Source organism: Spinacia oleracea, chromosome 5, assembly GCF_020520425.1.
Source record: "Spinacia oleracea cultivar Varoflay chromosome 5, BTI_SOV_V1, whole genome shotgun sequence".
Taxonomy (NCBI): Eukaryota; Viridiplantae; Streptophyta; class Magnoliopsida; order Caryophyllales; family Amaranthaceae; genus Spinacia; species Spinacia oleracea.
The window spans coordinates 48,867,208-48,882,686 of NC_079491.1; the positions used below are offsets into that span (position 1 = coordinate 48,867,208).

The following is a 15,479-nucleotide window of genomic DNA, read 5'->3' on the forward strand; positions in this document are numbered from 1 at the left end:
TGTGAAAGAGGATAGGGCCCTAACTTTTTGTAGTGGAAAAAGAGATGTATTAAAATAATTGTGGGGTATTTCCCAAAATAGAAGTGTAAAAACTAATTTGGGACGGATGAAAATGAAAAGTGTAAAAACTAATCTGAGACGGAGGAAGTATGAAATTAAGTGGAAGAAAATAACATTATTTTCAATACTAACATAATAGGTTGATACAAAATCTAGATCATGATTTCAACCATATATTTACCAAAAAATATAAATACATCTACAATACACAAGATAACCATATATACATTGAATTTATTTATTTTTACCATATTTTACTTTAATTATGTCTCAGCCAATAACTATGATTTATGATATAACCCCTCGTAAATATAATGGGAATAAGGGATAATATTATATGGGTTTGGAAAAATCCTAATTACAACAACCTAAAGGACGATAATGACTACTAAATAGTCAACAAAACTAATTGAGAGAATAAATACTAATCGGAACTTGTACGTGTTATAGATGCTACTCTATACAATGTGTTGGAAATGTGAATCTTACATATTAGACAACATTATTTCCTAACCTTCAATTGTATACTTCTACCATTCTCTTTTCATGTTTGCTATTATGGATTATTGTATTTGTGATGGTGGTGAGAAATGAGTTGTTCTACATTATTTATTAGTTACTTTTTTTTGTAAGTTCAACATTGCCTAGCCCACCATAAGTTCTTTACATCTCATAAGTATAAGGTTTCCGAAACTGATGCAAGGACATTTAAACCTGTGATCTATCATACATATGCACTCAAACTTTGCCTACTAGACTAAGACCACGTTGGTAGAAAAAATGTAAATAATGATTATCTTATGTACTTATTCCATTCGTTTTCGTTTTACTCACTTCTCATTTTTATAAGTTTATTTTGTTATGTTCGCTTTACTTCATTCTATTTTATGCATATCCCTCTTATAATCATCTTACCCTCAATAATTACAACTTCCCACATACTTTGTCTTTACTCACCTTTTTGTCGCCCACAATTACCTACCTTTTTTTACACAAGCTCTTTCTTACTTTTTCCTATTTATCTCATACTCACCTTTTTCAACATTTTCTTACTTGTGTATTTACACTAATCGAGTTCGAGTATAACATCAAAAATAGAGGTAGTACAAGTAACCCATATTATGTGATCTAATATCAGTGTAAGATGAGTAGATGTCAACATCACTATAAAAAAATCATTTTCTATCGACAACAAAATTTGTTTTATAAAGTAATCAATCAACATTTTTTTCTTTTTGAGGGGTAACCAATCTACATGTAAACAAGGTGTACGTGCACTAAGTAGTATTATTGTTTTAATTCATGTTATCATGAAATGTGAAAATAGAATAACGGATATCCCCAAAAGTTAAATATTGATGGGTAACAACGGATTATAAAGGAACAAATAGGTAATGATCAAGATTCTCATGATTCCAAATACCTCATACTAAAGTGACTTGGGAAAATTTCCCAAACTTGATATTTTTGTTAATTGTTTTAAGAATAAGTTTACTTCTTATTCTATTAATAATAATACTTCCTTTAACCTTAAAAATAAATTCACATTATATACATTTTGATTATATTTTTTGGAAACCTAGATAATTTAAACAACTTGATATTCAATAAAGTACCCACTTTCGCACTCTCTCTCTAATATTATGAACGGGACGGAACACATAATATGAAACAAATACTGAACTTTTAACGCAATTTCATCCTTTTTAGAGTTTAAACCCAATTAATTAATCGAAATAGTACAAAATCAATGATTATTTCTTTATGTAACACTATCTCCTTTCCTTCAAAATATACCCAATTACCATATACACATGAAAATTTTCAAATGGGTAAATCTTTAAGTAACGGGTCAAAATGCAAAGTGGATACATCTTCAAAAATTGAAAAAGTGAGGAACATTATGGAACGGAGGAATTGCATGATACTATAATAGTTAGTAGCTAAACATGTGTGCCTATATCTATCTCCCTTGGTGTGCAAGTATGTGCATGTTTTCCAGGATAAACCTTCATCATTAAGAGTTACAGAAGAGTAAAGAAGACTATAACAGCTCTTCTGTGCTTGCTATCTTTCCAGAGCTCCTTGTGCCTCTTTGTCAAGTTTCTTCTTAAGAGCTGATTGAAGTTCAAGGCTGATTATGTTTTTGAGGAGCTGATTGAAAGAGATGGTTTAAATCCTTCGGGGTATTGGGAGAAGGTTTTGTTAAGCTAATCAAAAGTATCCCTACCAGGAACGGCAAAAAAAGTTAACCATGTCCATCGGACTGGCATATAAAGCAAGTAACCCAGAAAAATAACCAACCGCTATGGCATCAGTAAGACAATAACACAGGTTATTATTTTTTAACCATCTTGTACTACTAAATAAACTAGGTCATTGCCTTGAGAGAATGTTCATACGGGTTGGTTGCTCTTGTTTCTTGTTTCCTTATCATATAAATTTAAAACGCGGGGTTCAACCATCATTTCATAAGAAAAATAAAAAGTTAAAGCAGACACTGTAGAGAAAAAAGGAGATCAAATTGAATTACCTTAACAAATTCTACTCCTAGTTCAGGCCTGTCAAACTGAATCCGGCATCTATTATGATCGACCGTCAATACATTTCCATTATGAATTTCTCTTGACCGCGGATGAATAGAAATAACACGCTGGCCAACTGTTAAGGGGCGAGCTAAATCAGTTGGAAGTCCTTCTCTTTTTCCCATGCGTAATTCAGTATAGTGACTCCTAACTGATTCACGGTAGTAATTTAGTTTTTCCTTTTCTTCCTTCAGAAATTGCTGCGAAAATCTCCGTGGTTTTCCAAGTGAACTGCATCAACAACAATGCTCAGTATGAAGTTAAAGTTGGCTTCACACCATGCAAAAAAACATTAAAGACCACTTCGCAAGGTTTCACAATCTAAAGCAAACTTTAGGACTTACCACTGAACATTTTAGGAAATCTTTCATACTAAAGAAAATTTCTTTATTTTCTACAGTAGTACTACCTTCGTTTCATAATGATCTTTACCGTTACTATTTGCACAAATATTAAGACAAAAAAGGGAGAGTGTGTAAAAAGGTGGGTGAATATAATTAAATATGGATAAAGATATAAAGTAAGAGAAATTTGTAAAAGGTGGGTGGGTGGGTGAAAGAAAAAATGAATAAAGTAAGAGGAATTGAGTGGGAAATTGTAAATATTGTGGGATAAGAGGGGTAAGTAGTAAATTTTCATGTCCAAAAATATAATAAAGCACAATGTAAAGAACATTATGAAACGGACTAAAACAGAAAGTGTAAATATCATTTTGAAACGGAGGTAGTACACTAGGATTATAAACATAGTCGTTACAGAGTAATGGATGAATAGAAAGTTCAATATTATAGCAACTAAATATGAAAGAAGAATTCTGAATTTGATTATGTAACAAGAATTGTTTAGCATTCAACCTAACAGTTGTTTTAGAAAATTTTGTCTTAAAGTACCTAATATGTACTCCGTCCACGCCCGAAAGGTACGCCACATTTATACTTTTAATATGCACTTTCTACATTAAGTGGAGATTTTGAATTTTCCTACTTATCCTGAATGAACCTGTCTTCTCCCTTAGCTTTGTATACCAAATAGAAAATGGAGCACTCTAGTCTGACTGGTCCCACTGCCGGCCACCACCTCTAGCAGCTAAATCAGCAACAAAAGTGTTACTATTGGTTCGCCTCTCTTTAATGGTCAATATCCAAGTTTCATCCTTCACCATAATTTATGTGTCAATTTGTAGATCTAGGTTATAAATCAATTTGGAAGAACTTCTACTGATTGTGAACTTGAGAATGCAAAGTGGAAGACAGTTCATTTCAAAGCAGTTTTCTGTTTGTTTATGAAACATTCTGGGGCATTTCAAAATGTATTTCTATTCCGAAGCAACGTGGAAACGTGAAACCAACACTATATCTCCACACACTGATATCATTTTTTAACTTAAGAAGTATCGACTTGAACAATGGTTTAAATGGTAATTGTTTACTCAATACCATTTATAAGGTCGTAATAATAAAAAGAAATTTAGTTGACAATTTTTCCTTGATCTTATTTGTCAGATTCAATAGCAGGAACCTCTAACTTATGATAAAATATTAATGTAAGTTATCGGTGGAAAAAATGTGATGATAAAATTGCTACCCATTCTTGTACCCTGGATTTAATCACCCAAACGCCACACATTATGCAAATGAATATACAGTATCAGCGGCAAAAGTTATCAGAACCCGGAGCAAAACAAATATTTCCCGCAAAAAATATGTATATATAGAGAGAGACGAAAGAGGAAACTCGTAAGTACCTTCTAATGACACCCCATTCAACACGGGTAAGTCTTGGGACGTGACCCAAACCCACATGATACAAATACTCAACAAACTCACTTTTAGCAAACCAAGGGTAGTCAATTGCACTATAAAACCACTCATACACACACCATCTCCTGACACGGTGGTTCAACAAGCAACTACAAAGGTTTTCCTGTAATCATGGAAATGAGAACTACGTCAGCAGTTCTGACGGTCCAAAGAAAAGGATATGTATTAAATTGTTTTTGAGGAAGAATGCCACACCTTGAGGTAAACTGTCTTATCATGGTATGGCTGCCCAGATTTGTTAGGTTGTTCATTAACAAAAATGTCTGACCTATGGATCTGTGATTTGTCCACTTTACGTCTGGCCCTAGATTTGGTCGACCCATTGGCCTTGGTTGTTTCAGAAGCGTGTACAGATGACACTGCTGAATCATCTCCATCCCTTCTAATATCAGTACTTGAAGAAGAATGTTCTGAAATCCTGACCAAATGTCCAAGCTGCTGCTGGGAAGCATGATTTGAAACACGTCGACTTTTATTAACTGACTTTATACCCTGATCTGAAACCTATAGATAAGGGCACAAGTAGAGAAATTATTATTTTAAACGGTTGCCAGTATAATATAATCCCTCTGTTTTCTTTTAATCTCTACACACTTACTGTTGTTAATCAAAACCAAGGTACCCGTACAACTTCAGGAGACAGAAAATAAAAGTTGTGACAGTGATATGCATAAAGTAGATTATGTTTAGAGTAAAGCGGTGGACCTATTGTCTAAAAATTGTAAGTTAAAATGTGTAGATTAAAAAAACATTCTAAAAAGGAAGTGTGTAGATTAACAGAAAACTGAGGAATACTAATTATTAAAAATAAAAAAAATAAAAAAATAAAAACTACTTTTGGGGTACATCATACACAACTCATATTTTTGGGATTCACACAAGCAACATCATACATGGCTTTGAATTTTCTTTCTAGCAATCTAGCCTACTTCACTTGTCATGTTGAAGCCATATATCAAAGCAGGCACTAGATGATTAACTGCCTCTAATATCTCTTTAGAAATTAGAAGCATAGAGCTAAGCCACAGAAGATGATATCACCAGCGATTCTACAACCAGTTACCCTAGCATACTAGTGCCTACATAACACTAAAATAAGAATTGAAAAATAATCCGAAGTATAATTATTTACAAGAAACCAGCAGTTGAACAATTGTACAAAGAAGTTCATACTAAACACTCTCTGCGCTCTTTGAGTTCTACTTGTTGTCCATTTCATCCATTCTGTTGAGTGCTTGTCACTTATATTTTATGCCCTTTATAGAAACTTTTTTTATATATATAATCACATTCTAGCCCATCTTGTGGGACCCGGCTGCTTAAATTAATCCCTTGAGACCCTTACTCCCACTCTCTCTCTCCTCCCAAAAGTTAAAGTACCTATATGGGGAATAGAATTCAAGAGAACGAAGCGAGTATACTAGAAAATACTCAATTAACTGGAACTGTTAACCACACAAATAAAAGCAGGAGTACAGAAGCTATCTTCCAGACACATTAGCAGAACGGTATCAACACTTGAGATAAAATTCTGAATTTGAATCTAAAAATAGGATTTCAATAGTGTTCATTCACATCACAGGAAGAAATCTAGCATGGGAGAAGTTCACACCTCGTTTTCCTGAACAACATTAGCACCTGCATCCATTTGAACCTCTGAGGTCACATTCTGCTAGTGACAAGACATCAAAGAGAAACGATATCATGCATCTATTTTTGTGAAACAAATTTGCATCAATAAGAGATTTCAAGAGAAAAATTAAAAAGTTAATCCCTTTTAACAGTTTATATAACTACCAGCAGATCTTACTTTAGACACAGAGGGCTTTGGTTTTCTTTTCCGTAAGAGCAGGTCTTTTTTTACAGCTCCAGGAGTAGAACCAGTGACAGAAGCTTTTCCTGGTTTGATTTGTTTGGACTCGGAAACTTGAGTGTCAAGAACTAAATGATCTCCTCTCTTCTTAGATGGTGAAGCTTTAGGTTTCCCCCTCTGACTTGAAGGTATGGTGTCCTGTGGCCTGTATTTGTCAAAATCTCTTTCTTTTTCTTCCTTAAGTAGCGCAGTTGACTCTGAAAATACATGGAAACCAAATTCTAATTACTACACTTTGATTTGCTGAACAATCCCCAATCTCAAATCACAACCATAATAAATGAAAGACATTTGTAAGGATCAATTTTATATTTGAGTCAACAAATTCAGTTGTTAATAAGATTGATAAAGCTACATAATTAGACGCCTCAATACCTCATTACAACATCCAAACAAAAATTATGAGACGAGCATATCAATATAAGCATCAAACAAATTTAGGAAACTCATTCAAAAAAGAAAAAGATATTTGTCAGACCATGAGCACCATACCTGCTTCTGCTGTGGAAGACGGCATCATGAACGACAAATCAGCTAAAGCTTGCAGGGCATCCAAGGCTACACCTTCATCTACAAAAAAACATAGAATGATAAGGTTTATCTTCTTTCATCATTTCTCCCCTTTTCCTCAGATTTGAAATGAAATGGGAGGTCAACAGCAAGAAGTCAACAAATACAAAGTCAGGAAAGAAAAAGGTGGCAATAAAAAAAGTGCTGAGAAAAAGGAATGGAGTGAAAAGGAATTGGAGCTGAAATTCTAAACGTAAGGTTAAGCTGGAAACAACGGAGGATGGCTACATTCACTAATTCATTAAATTCAAATGCGACAAACTTAGGCTAACAAAAGGAAGATTTTAGATACTTATCACCCAGTGAGATGAAGGAAGCAGGGGCGTTTTTGGTTGATTGCACGAGCTAGCCTCTGTGGATAACATGCTCTCAGCCTCAGGCCCGTAAGAAAACAGAGCAATTCCTTCTCAACAATCCTCAAAAGTACTTAACACCAAATTAGTAAGAGTCCCAAGATACAATGACAAAGCTACCGGAGGCAGCTTCACATACTGAAGATTAAAGTTGTAATGCCGAAATATTACATGCAAACAATATAAACGAAACTAGAATCGACATGGGGATACAATAACAAGAAATCTAATAAAATGAGAAGATGAAAATCATCATTTTTCTTCTTCAATGGTGTGGATATTCTAGCATTCTACAGGCATACTTAATCAAGAACAGCATATGCAAAAGAACAATATGCCTGCTAATAATCTAGACATACCTCCACCAAATAGGACCTTTTTGCTCCTCTTCTTAGAGGCCTGGCCTGATGATCGAGGAAAAGTCACATCTCCACTCTCAGATCCAAGTTTTAAGTCAAAACTGCTGAACCTTTGTCCTCCTTCAGTACCACTGCAGGCTTCCTTTATATCATCCCCATATTGGTGCCTGGTATCTTCAACTTCTACTTTCTTCTCATAAGACTTCTTTGCTTTCTGTTGAATAAATGAACCAGCACCTTGCCTACCACCAGAATGAGGTTTCACCCTGGAAAAATTATTTTCTTCTTCCGTGCTTCCCAAACTTCCTTCACACCCATCATCATCAACTTCGTTTCCAGCATTTTTGGCGCTTGTCATTTCTGATTCTGAACACTATAAAATAAAACAATATATAGGGCTCCTCAGACAACATTATGATAGATTAGAGTATAGTAATACAGGGAAGCTTATGTTACCACTCTTTCACCCAACCCCCCAGGTGATTTTGAAGCAGTTGCTCTTCTTTTGTTTGGCGTCTGAGAAACCTGAGGGGAACCACCCCTGTGGGATGCCTCAGCCAATGCCAATGCTACCTCATGAGCAACATCATCGTCATCAGCATCTAACTTTGACTTTGGCCCCTGCTGGACAGGGGAAATATACCTTCCTATGCTATCTTTATCATAAGTGTATCTTACAGGGATGCGAGGCGTCCTTTTTCCAACTGCTCGAGGTTGATTTCCTGAAAGGTATCAATAAATAAAACAAAAAATTCATAAGGCAATGGGAAAAGTAACATTTCTTCCACTACCCATCTTTATTACAACTTTTTCTTTTGACTTTTTCTCCTACCAAACAGGGGAGGATATACATTCTTCATAGGGGAGGATTATATCCCGTCTTACTGCAATTGTTAAGAAATATAAAAAAGGGGCCTCAGCCATCGGATACTTATGGACATTAAGAATCACTTGATATTAAACCTCGGCTGCATCACAGTTTCACAGCATTGCGACCACATTGTAAACGTTAAGCTTACTGTGACAATAATACTATGCTATGATAGCCACAAACCAATAGTATTGCCCACGAAAGTCGTTCCGGGACTGTTTTTGCAATCGAGACTGCACCCCATATTTAAAACCCCATTACTAGCGCTAGGAAAAGACAAAAGAGAAAAGGATCCTCGAAGCGTATTTTCGAAAATAAGACTTACCACCAGAACGCTTTTTCTTTAACAGTGACAAACAACCATAACTTGAAGCAACCGATTGAGACTGTGGTACATCTGACAAGTTCCTAGCCGGGTTGGGTTGTACTTTTCCACGCGTACGCTTATGAGGCTTTCGAGGTATTCCAACACCATCATTGCTCTCTTGTTCACTATCACTTCCTTCCTGACAGACCATAAAAATGAATTAAGTGCCTCATAAGACAATCAAACGAGATATTTAATTCTCTCAATATGGGTAAAAACTACTTCAGTATCAAGATTCCTAAAACATGACAAAGTCTTTGGAAAATTCATCAACTTCTATTTCTATATGAAAAAATAAATTAAATTACTATATGACAGTGTTCTGAATAAATAGGTTTGCATAAAGCTCAAAGAATAAAAAGACAAACAACAAAAAATGTCCCACTACCTACAGTAGATATAATAACATCAAGAAGAGAGATACTACATGCATGGATATAATAACATCAAGAAGAGAGATATTCATGCATGGATTATGTCACATAAATCATCATGGCATCCGCATGGGTCGTCACATAAATTTCCATGGTCATCCTACTAACAGTTTAATTTCCTTTGGATAACTATGATGATCCTACACTATAACCCTTTGTACCTTCAGCTTCTTTTTCAACTTCATTGTGGGGGTAAGAAGAAAATTATCAAAATTGACCAAGGACATCAGCCGCATTATTCATGAAGGTGATTCTTCTGCATTCATACTAAGTAACCATCCCCACCCAAGAATTCCCCTCCAGCAATTAACAATAATATCACTCTTGATATTGCAACAATTGATAGAGGCTACCATCAGGCCAATGTATCTCTTCAAGGACCAAACATTTGAAGTGATAGAAGAAGGTCTGTTTCTTCAAAATAAACAAGATATAAAGAGCGCAATGGACAAATAACTTCCCTTCTGATCACGATGACCCAATCAAAAGAGACATTGGCATAAAAGGGTACTGCCTCTATCCCACAATGAATGCCAGCAATGCCCACTATTCCTCTTTGGCAAGTCCCAAAAAAGTCTACTTCGTAAAAGAAATTCCCAACTTTATCGGCTTCCGCATAATGCACAAACTCTTTGACCCTCAATATTTTGTGTTTGTATTTAACTTAATGAGTGCCAATGAAAGCAAGGGGACAATTTAGACAATCCAACCATTTAAGGAAGTCACATTAACTTTCAAATCAATTATTTTTGGGGATTAGGGGGGTAATAAATTTTAAACCATAACCACGCCACCATAGGGTAATACCATCCCAGAATCACTCTAACTACCATAAATAGCACTTGAAGCTGAAAGTTTGTGCATTGCCTTCACCTTCAGTAGATGCCAAATGTAGCACAATATTTCTCCAATTTTGTTCAAGCAATGTTCTATTTGAACACATTATTCATCATAACTCTTTGTTTCTATTCGTAAAAGTTATTAAATCACCAAGTCTAAGATTATATAGTACATTGCTACGCAATATGTAAACCAGATCCAAATCTGCTTCTCCGGTAACTAAGAAGTATTTATTCCACCAAGACAAGTAACAATCTTGTGAATCTAAACAACCAAATATTGTTCAACATCAACAACATTTCAACTTTTTTAACTGCATATGATTGTGCTCTATAGTGTCACATCGAAATTTGAATTATTCCATTCAGGAGCATTTTGGTCACAAAAACAATAACTATTGTATTTAACTACTAACTTCGTTCCTGAATGTTCTTTACACTTTGGAATATGTGTCAAAGAATGAAAACTTTATCATGTGGGATATTGTTAGATTCGTCTCGGTATTTATTTCCAAAATATCAACTTTTTTAAATTTTTTCACATACAGAATTGAATATATTAGTGGTCAAATATAGTATTGGAGTCCGTGCAAATAGTAAATGTATAGAGCTTTCAGTAACGGAGGTAGCATTATATATGACACATTAATGTATTAGTAGTTCATGAATGGGATTAAAGAGATCAAATTCCAGCAACATATAGCATCAAGCATACAAAAATAAGTAACAGAAAATCAAACAATTAAATTTTGATACATCATGGTCAGCTAGCATGTGTCTCTCACCAGGACAGAATAATGATCAGTCATCATTGCTATTAATCCAACAACAGAAGCTGTTCCCTCTGGAAGAGACAAGTAAGCCTGGAAAGAGAGATCAAACTTCAAATTTCTTTCAGTTCAACACATACACCAAAGGATTTCAATAAATATAAATGTTGCTGACTACAGTTCATGAGTTTCAGCTTCACTTTGGGAATTTAAACTTCTAAAGTTAGAAGGGGAGAAAAACGTAGTTATGGAGAATAAGGGCAAGATAATCATTTCAAAACATGTATCAGAACAAAGTCTTACACCAGACAAACTACAACATGAGAGACAAGACGAAAAGGAACATCTTAAATGAACCACATTCACTGGCAGAAGATGCAAAAAAGGTCAACGTAAAGCCAGCACAGCATGCTGGAAAGGCGTCTTAGAGAAGAAAAAATGGTAGGTTAATAAAAGGAACATTGGTAGCACGTCCAGAAATTCGGTGGTTCTCCGCTGTAACAAAGGAATTCTGGCAGAACCATGGTTTAATTTCTCAATGTGGATGCAATCGCAATAACGGTCATGAAACCACTACCGTGGATTGCGGAAAATGTAATGGTTTGTGGTCATTGCAGCTTAAGATCTCAGCCACGGTTAGCTCGGAAACCTTGAAAATGTGATTGCCATGTGGTGATGCCGGAGGTCACAATGCCCTAAGAAAACTTTATGATGGAAGGCCTTTTGCTCCCTTCATCCCTTTATTAAGTTTCAATATAACCTGTCACATTACAAGCATAAGCACGAAACTGAAGGTCATAAATTGTAAGCCCCCTACTAAAGATTATATGTCCCGTATGGCCGTATCACAAGCTTCTGAAGATCTTAGTTAGCACTCTAGATGCTTAGAAAGAAGACACTGTATTTTGAAGCCGGAATGTTGTTCCCCAAACAGCTTTCAGCCCGAAAGTATCAAATCTCGAATGAAGTTCACCAAGTTGCATAGGGGCAATAACACAATGCTCGGTAACAGCAGAAAACAAATTCCATAAAAAGCCACTTTTTTACACAGTATTACAAAAAGAGAAATGAAACTAATTATCTATTATAGCTGTTTCCTCATCATTTAAACATGTAGATTACAGTCTTACATCATTAGCGAGAATGATAGTTTATCAAGATGGTCACGGTCATCAGTAAAGTATTTGCAGAAAACATGGGAAATAAATAGCCTAGATTGCTTCAACTCTTCAAGTTAAATTTAACTGTTTCAGCCTTTCTTAAATGCTCGTAAAAGAAATAACTCCAAGCAATTAGATTATACAGAGAGGGAAACAAGATAGAGAAGGCAAACCAAAAAGGAAACAACTAACAGAAACAGTTTATCTCAGTGTGAAACAGTTTTTCTCGGAAGATAAACCAACCGAACATAAAAGCATATCTGCATATTCTAGTGAATTCAGTCCACAACTATGCAAATATCGAGCATGAAAAAATGAAATCTACACATAAAGAACAGCTAATCATGGCGACATCATAACTCTATGTGCACTCTATGCAGGCATGTGCTGATTCAATGTGTATTCAGCATACTGGTAAGTTAGATATAATACTGGATATGCTAAAACTTCAAAGTAAATGTACAAAAGCACTGCATGAACCGGTGCCAGATAGCCAGCAGGTTTCTCATAACCAAATTTTAAATAAATAAAAATCAAATGTGTGCTCATCAAGAATTATGCAAACACACACACTGCTAGTTACCAAGTTCAAAATACAGCACAGATGGCATACTACTACACACTCACACACACGAATCCAAACACACACAATGATAGATTGACAAAGAGGAAGGAAGGAGGGGGTGAGGGACAGAGGATGGTAAACTTAGGATTTGAAGCTGCGAATGATGAAAAAGTAAGCTTGAAACCAAACCATTCTCACCCTGTTCATAGTATAAAGGGCCTCGACCATTTCCATAGACCGGTTACGCACAGATGCAGCCACCTACGCACCAACGTAAATAGACTGTGAATAAAACTTACAACTCTTGAAACATCAAAATTTTGGACGAGCAGTAACAATATCTGGTTTTATGTGCACTTTCTACAAATACATATCAAAGAAGGGGAAATAAGATGTATGTGGTTATTACCTTTTTCCAGTCTTTCCCATACTTGCGATATGACTCATAGAAACGTTGAAGCTCTTCTTTGCTCCACTGAGCCCCTAACATATCAGATACCTTCCTCTTCTACACAATAGAAAAAGACATCATTAAATCAAAGTGGCTCCAAACAAAAACAAGCACAAAAACTAAAATTAGCACAACCAATGAGAATCAAGAATTGGGAATCATGTTTTTAAGCAAAGTTGTGATTTGGAAGTCCCCTTAGACAATTGTGAACGATAACTGCTAGAACAATCATCCATTAAAAAGACGTTGTTTTCTTAAGCAAGATTGTAGTTCGAAAGTTCCCTTAGACAATCGTGAACCAACTGCTCACCCACTAGAAACAAAATTGTGTTCTTAAGCAAGATTGTAGTTCGGAAGTTAGCTTAAACAATCGTGAAAGATAACTGCTAAAACAATCATCCAGTAAAAAGAGAATCATGTTGTTAAGCAAGATTGTAGTGCAGAAGTACCCTTAGACATGACTCAAGCAGCTAAAAGCATTATTTCCTTGATAACTGCTACAACATTTCTAAAACAATGCATAGGAAGAAATGGAAAATCACCCGCTTATTATTCTTATTGGCACTATCTCCATCTTTGATAGGAGAGATCTCATTCGGATAGGTAAAACGCTTATTAACACTCCTCGACTTTCTCGTGGGAGCCATACTTGACTGTTTGGCTGCGAATTACCAGATCTGACATACAAAACAGCACATAATTATTTCAACAAGAAGATATAAACACATGCAAACACATATGAGGAAGAGATATTCAAACAGAAATAAGCAAAACTTTGGAGGAATCAAACAAAAAATGCAAAAATCAAAAGCAAAAGCAAAAATCCCAAAGCATATTCGATACTGTGAAACAAATGAACCAGAAATTGATCAAATAAAATCCCAAACAACTAAAATATACAAATTAGTAGAAAACTGTGCTTACCTAACCGATCGAAACGCGGTAACAAGTAGAACGAACAATCAATCGACAAAGAGAATGGAGAAGCAGCAGATGAGTGAGAAAGAGGGTGGGGGGAATTAGGGGAGAGATTGAAGAATTTGGTATTGGTAAAGAAATTGACAGTGTGAAGATGAACAAGGAGGTGAAATTTGAGGGTATGACCGCGAAAACTTCAAAACAATGGCCAGACAATTTGTGCTTTATCTCTCTTCTCTTTCCGCCGAGGTCTCTTGCCTGACTTTCATAATCCCTCCGTTTTTTTCCGTTTATGGCCCTGTTCGGTAAAAGTAGCGGTTAGTGTTAGCGGTTAGTGTTAGCGGTTAGCGGTTGGAGTAACGGATAACTGTCAAAAGTAGCGGGTAACAATTAGTTGTTAAAGTAGCGGGTAACGGTTAGCTGTTAAAGTAGCGGGTAACTAATATGAGTGTTCGGTAAAAGCAGCGGTTGATATTATAAAATAAAATAAAAGCTGAAATATTATTTAAAACTTTGATATAAATTTATCAAACGCTATCCGCTACATTAAACACTACTAATTTTAACGTTTGATAAAAGCTACTCAATCGCTACCTCTACCGCTAACCGCTACCTAAATCGCTACCTCACCAAACACTTACAAATTTTACAAGTAGCGTCTTGACTCGGTCAAAACGCTACCCGCTACCTCAAACGCTACCGTCGAACACGCCCTATATATTTATATATATATATATATATATATGTATATATATATATATATATATATATACATATATATATATATATATATATATATATATATATGCTCTGGTAAGAACACTTTACTCGGTAAGAACACTTCTTACGGTAAAAACACTTTCTGGTAATGGCATTTTCGTAATTATTATTAACAAATACCCTCAATTTTCATTTCAGGCCCTTTTTTTTCATTTCACATTCTCTTTCTCTCTCCCATTCTTCCCCCTCCGTAACACCCCGACAATTCTCCTTTTTCTAAAACAACCCTTTTTATAAATATAACTACAGATAATTATCAAAGTATTATAGCCCGTGTGAAAACTTAACGGCTTATTCAGAATTTTGCAGCGGAAAACATAAAACTACTTTAGGTTTATAAATAATCGATTACAAGTTTAATCTCAAAAACCAATCAACGAAATTTAGGAAATATAAGTAATACGACAAGTTTAAAGTCCAAATTAACAAACCCAAGTTACTTAGCAAAACAAAATAAATACAAGATCTCTAATCCCGATCCCAATGATGCATCATCTTCAAACTTGTAGATGACAACGCTTATTGATCCTTAGAGACTGCTCACCAAAAATGGGTCATCACAGGATCAATAAGGCATAGCCATGATCAACACACACAAACAAAGCACGTAATCAGCAAAGCTGAGTACTACATACTAAAACAATAACAATCCTAACATCTATCTATATAATATACTAAAAGAGAGGAAATCAATGTGGTGATGA

At 35.3% G+C, this 15,479-nt stretch overlaps 1 protein-coding gene across 4 annotated transcripts in view; it reads right to left on the reverse strand.

The window, feature by feature from the left end:
* LOC110801131 (protein ALWAYS EARLY 3) overlaps positions 1–14,268 on the reverse strand; it is a 33,022-nt gene extending 18,754 nt beyond the window's left edge. Inside the window, exons 1-14 of one of the 4 annotated variants that reach the window (XM_022006449.2) lie at positions 14,002–14,268; positions 13,620–13,754; positions 13,036–13,134; positions 12,825–12,887; positions 10,917–10,994; positions 8,817–8,997; positions 8,077–8,342; positions 7,621–7,993; positions 6,831–6,908; positions 6,276–6,535; positions 6,078–6,134; positions 4,661–4,969; positions 4,390–4,568; positions 2,594–2,876 (exon numbers count right to left, since the gene is read on the reverse strand). In XM_022006449.2, the coding sequence (XP_021862141.2) occupies positions 2,594–2,876; positions 4,390–4,568; positions 4,661–4,969; positions 6,078–6,134; positions 6,276–6,535; positions 6,831–6,908; positions 7,621–7,993; positions 8,077–8,342; positions 8,817–8,997; positions 10,917–10,994; positions 12,825–12,887; positions 13,036–13,134; positions 13,620–13,724 (2,331 nt within the window). In that variant the 5' untranslated portion in view covers positions 13,725–13,754; positions 14,002–14,268. Of the gene's footprint in view, positions 1–2,593; positions 2,877–4,389; positions 4,569–4,660; positions 4,970–6,077; positions 6,138–6,275; positions 6,536–6,830; positions 6,909–7,620; positions 7,994–8,076; positions 8,343–8,816; positions 8,998–10,916; positions 10,995–12,824; positions 12,888–13,035; positions 13,135–13,619; positions 13,755–14,001 lie in introns of all 4 variants that reach the window. The other 3 variants (XM_022006450.2, XM_056828891.1, XM_022006448.2) reach the window with 3 other exon arrangements.
* Between the last annotated feature and the right edge of the window lie 1,211 nt (positions 14,269–15,479).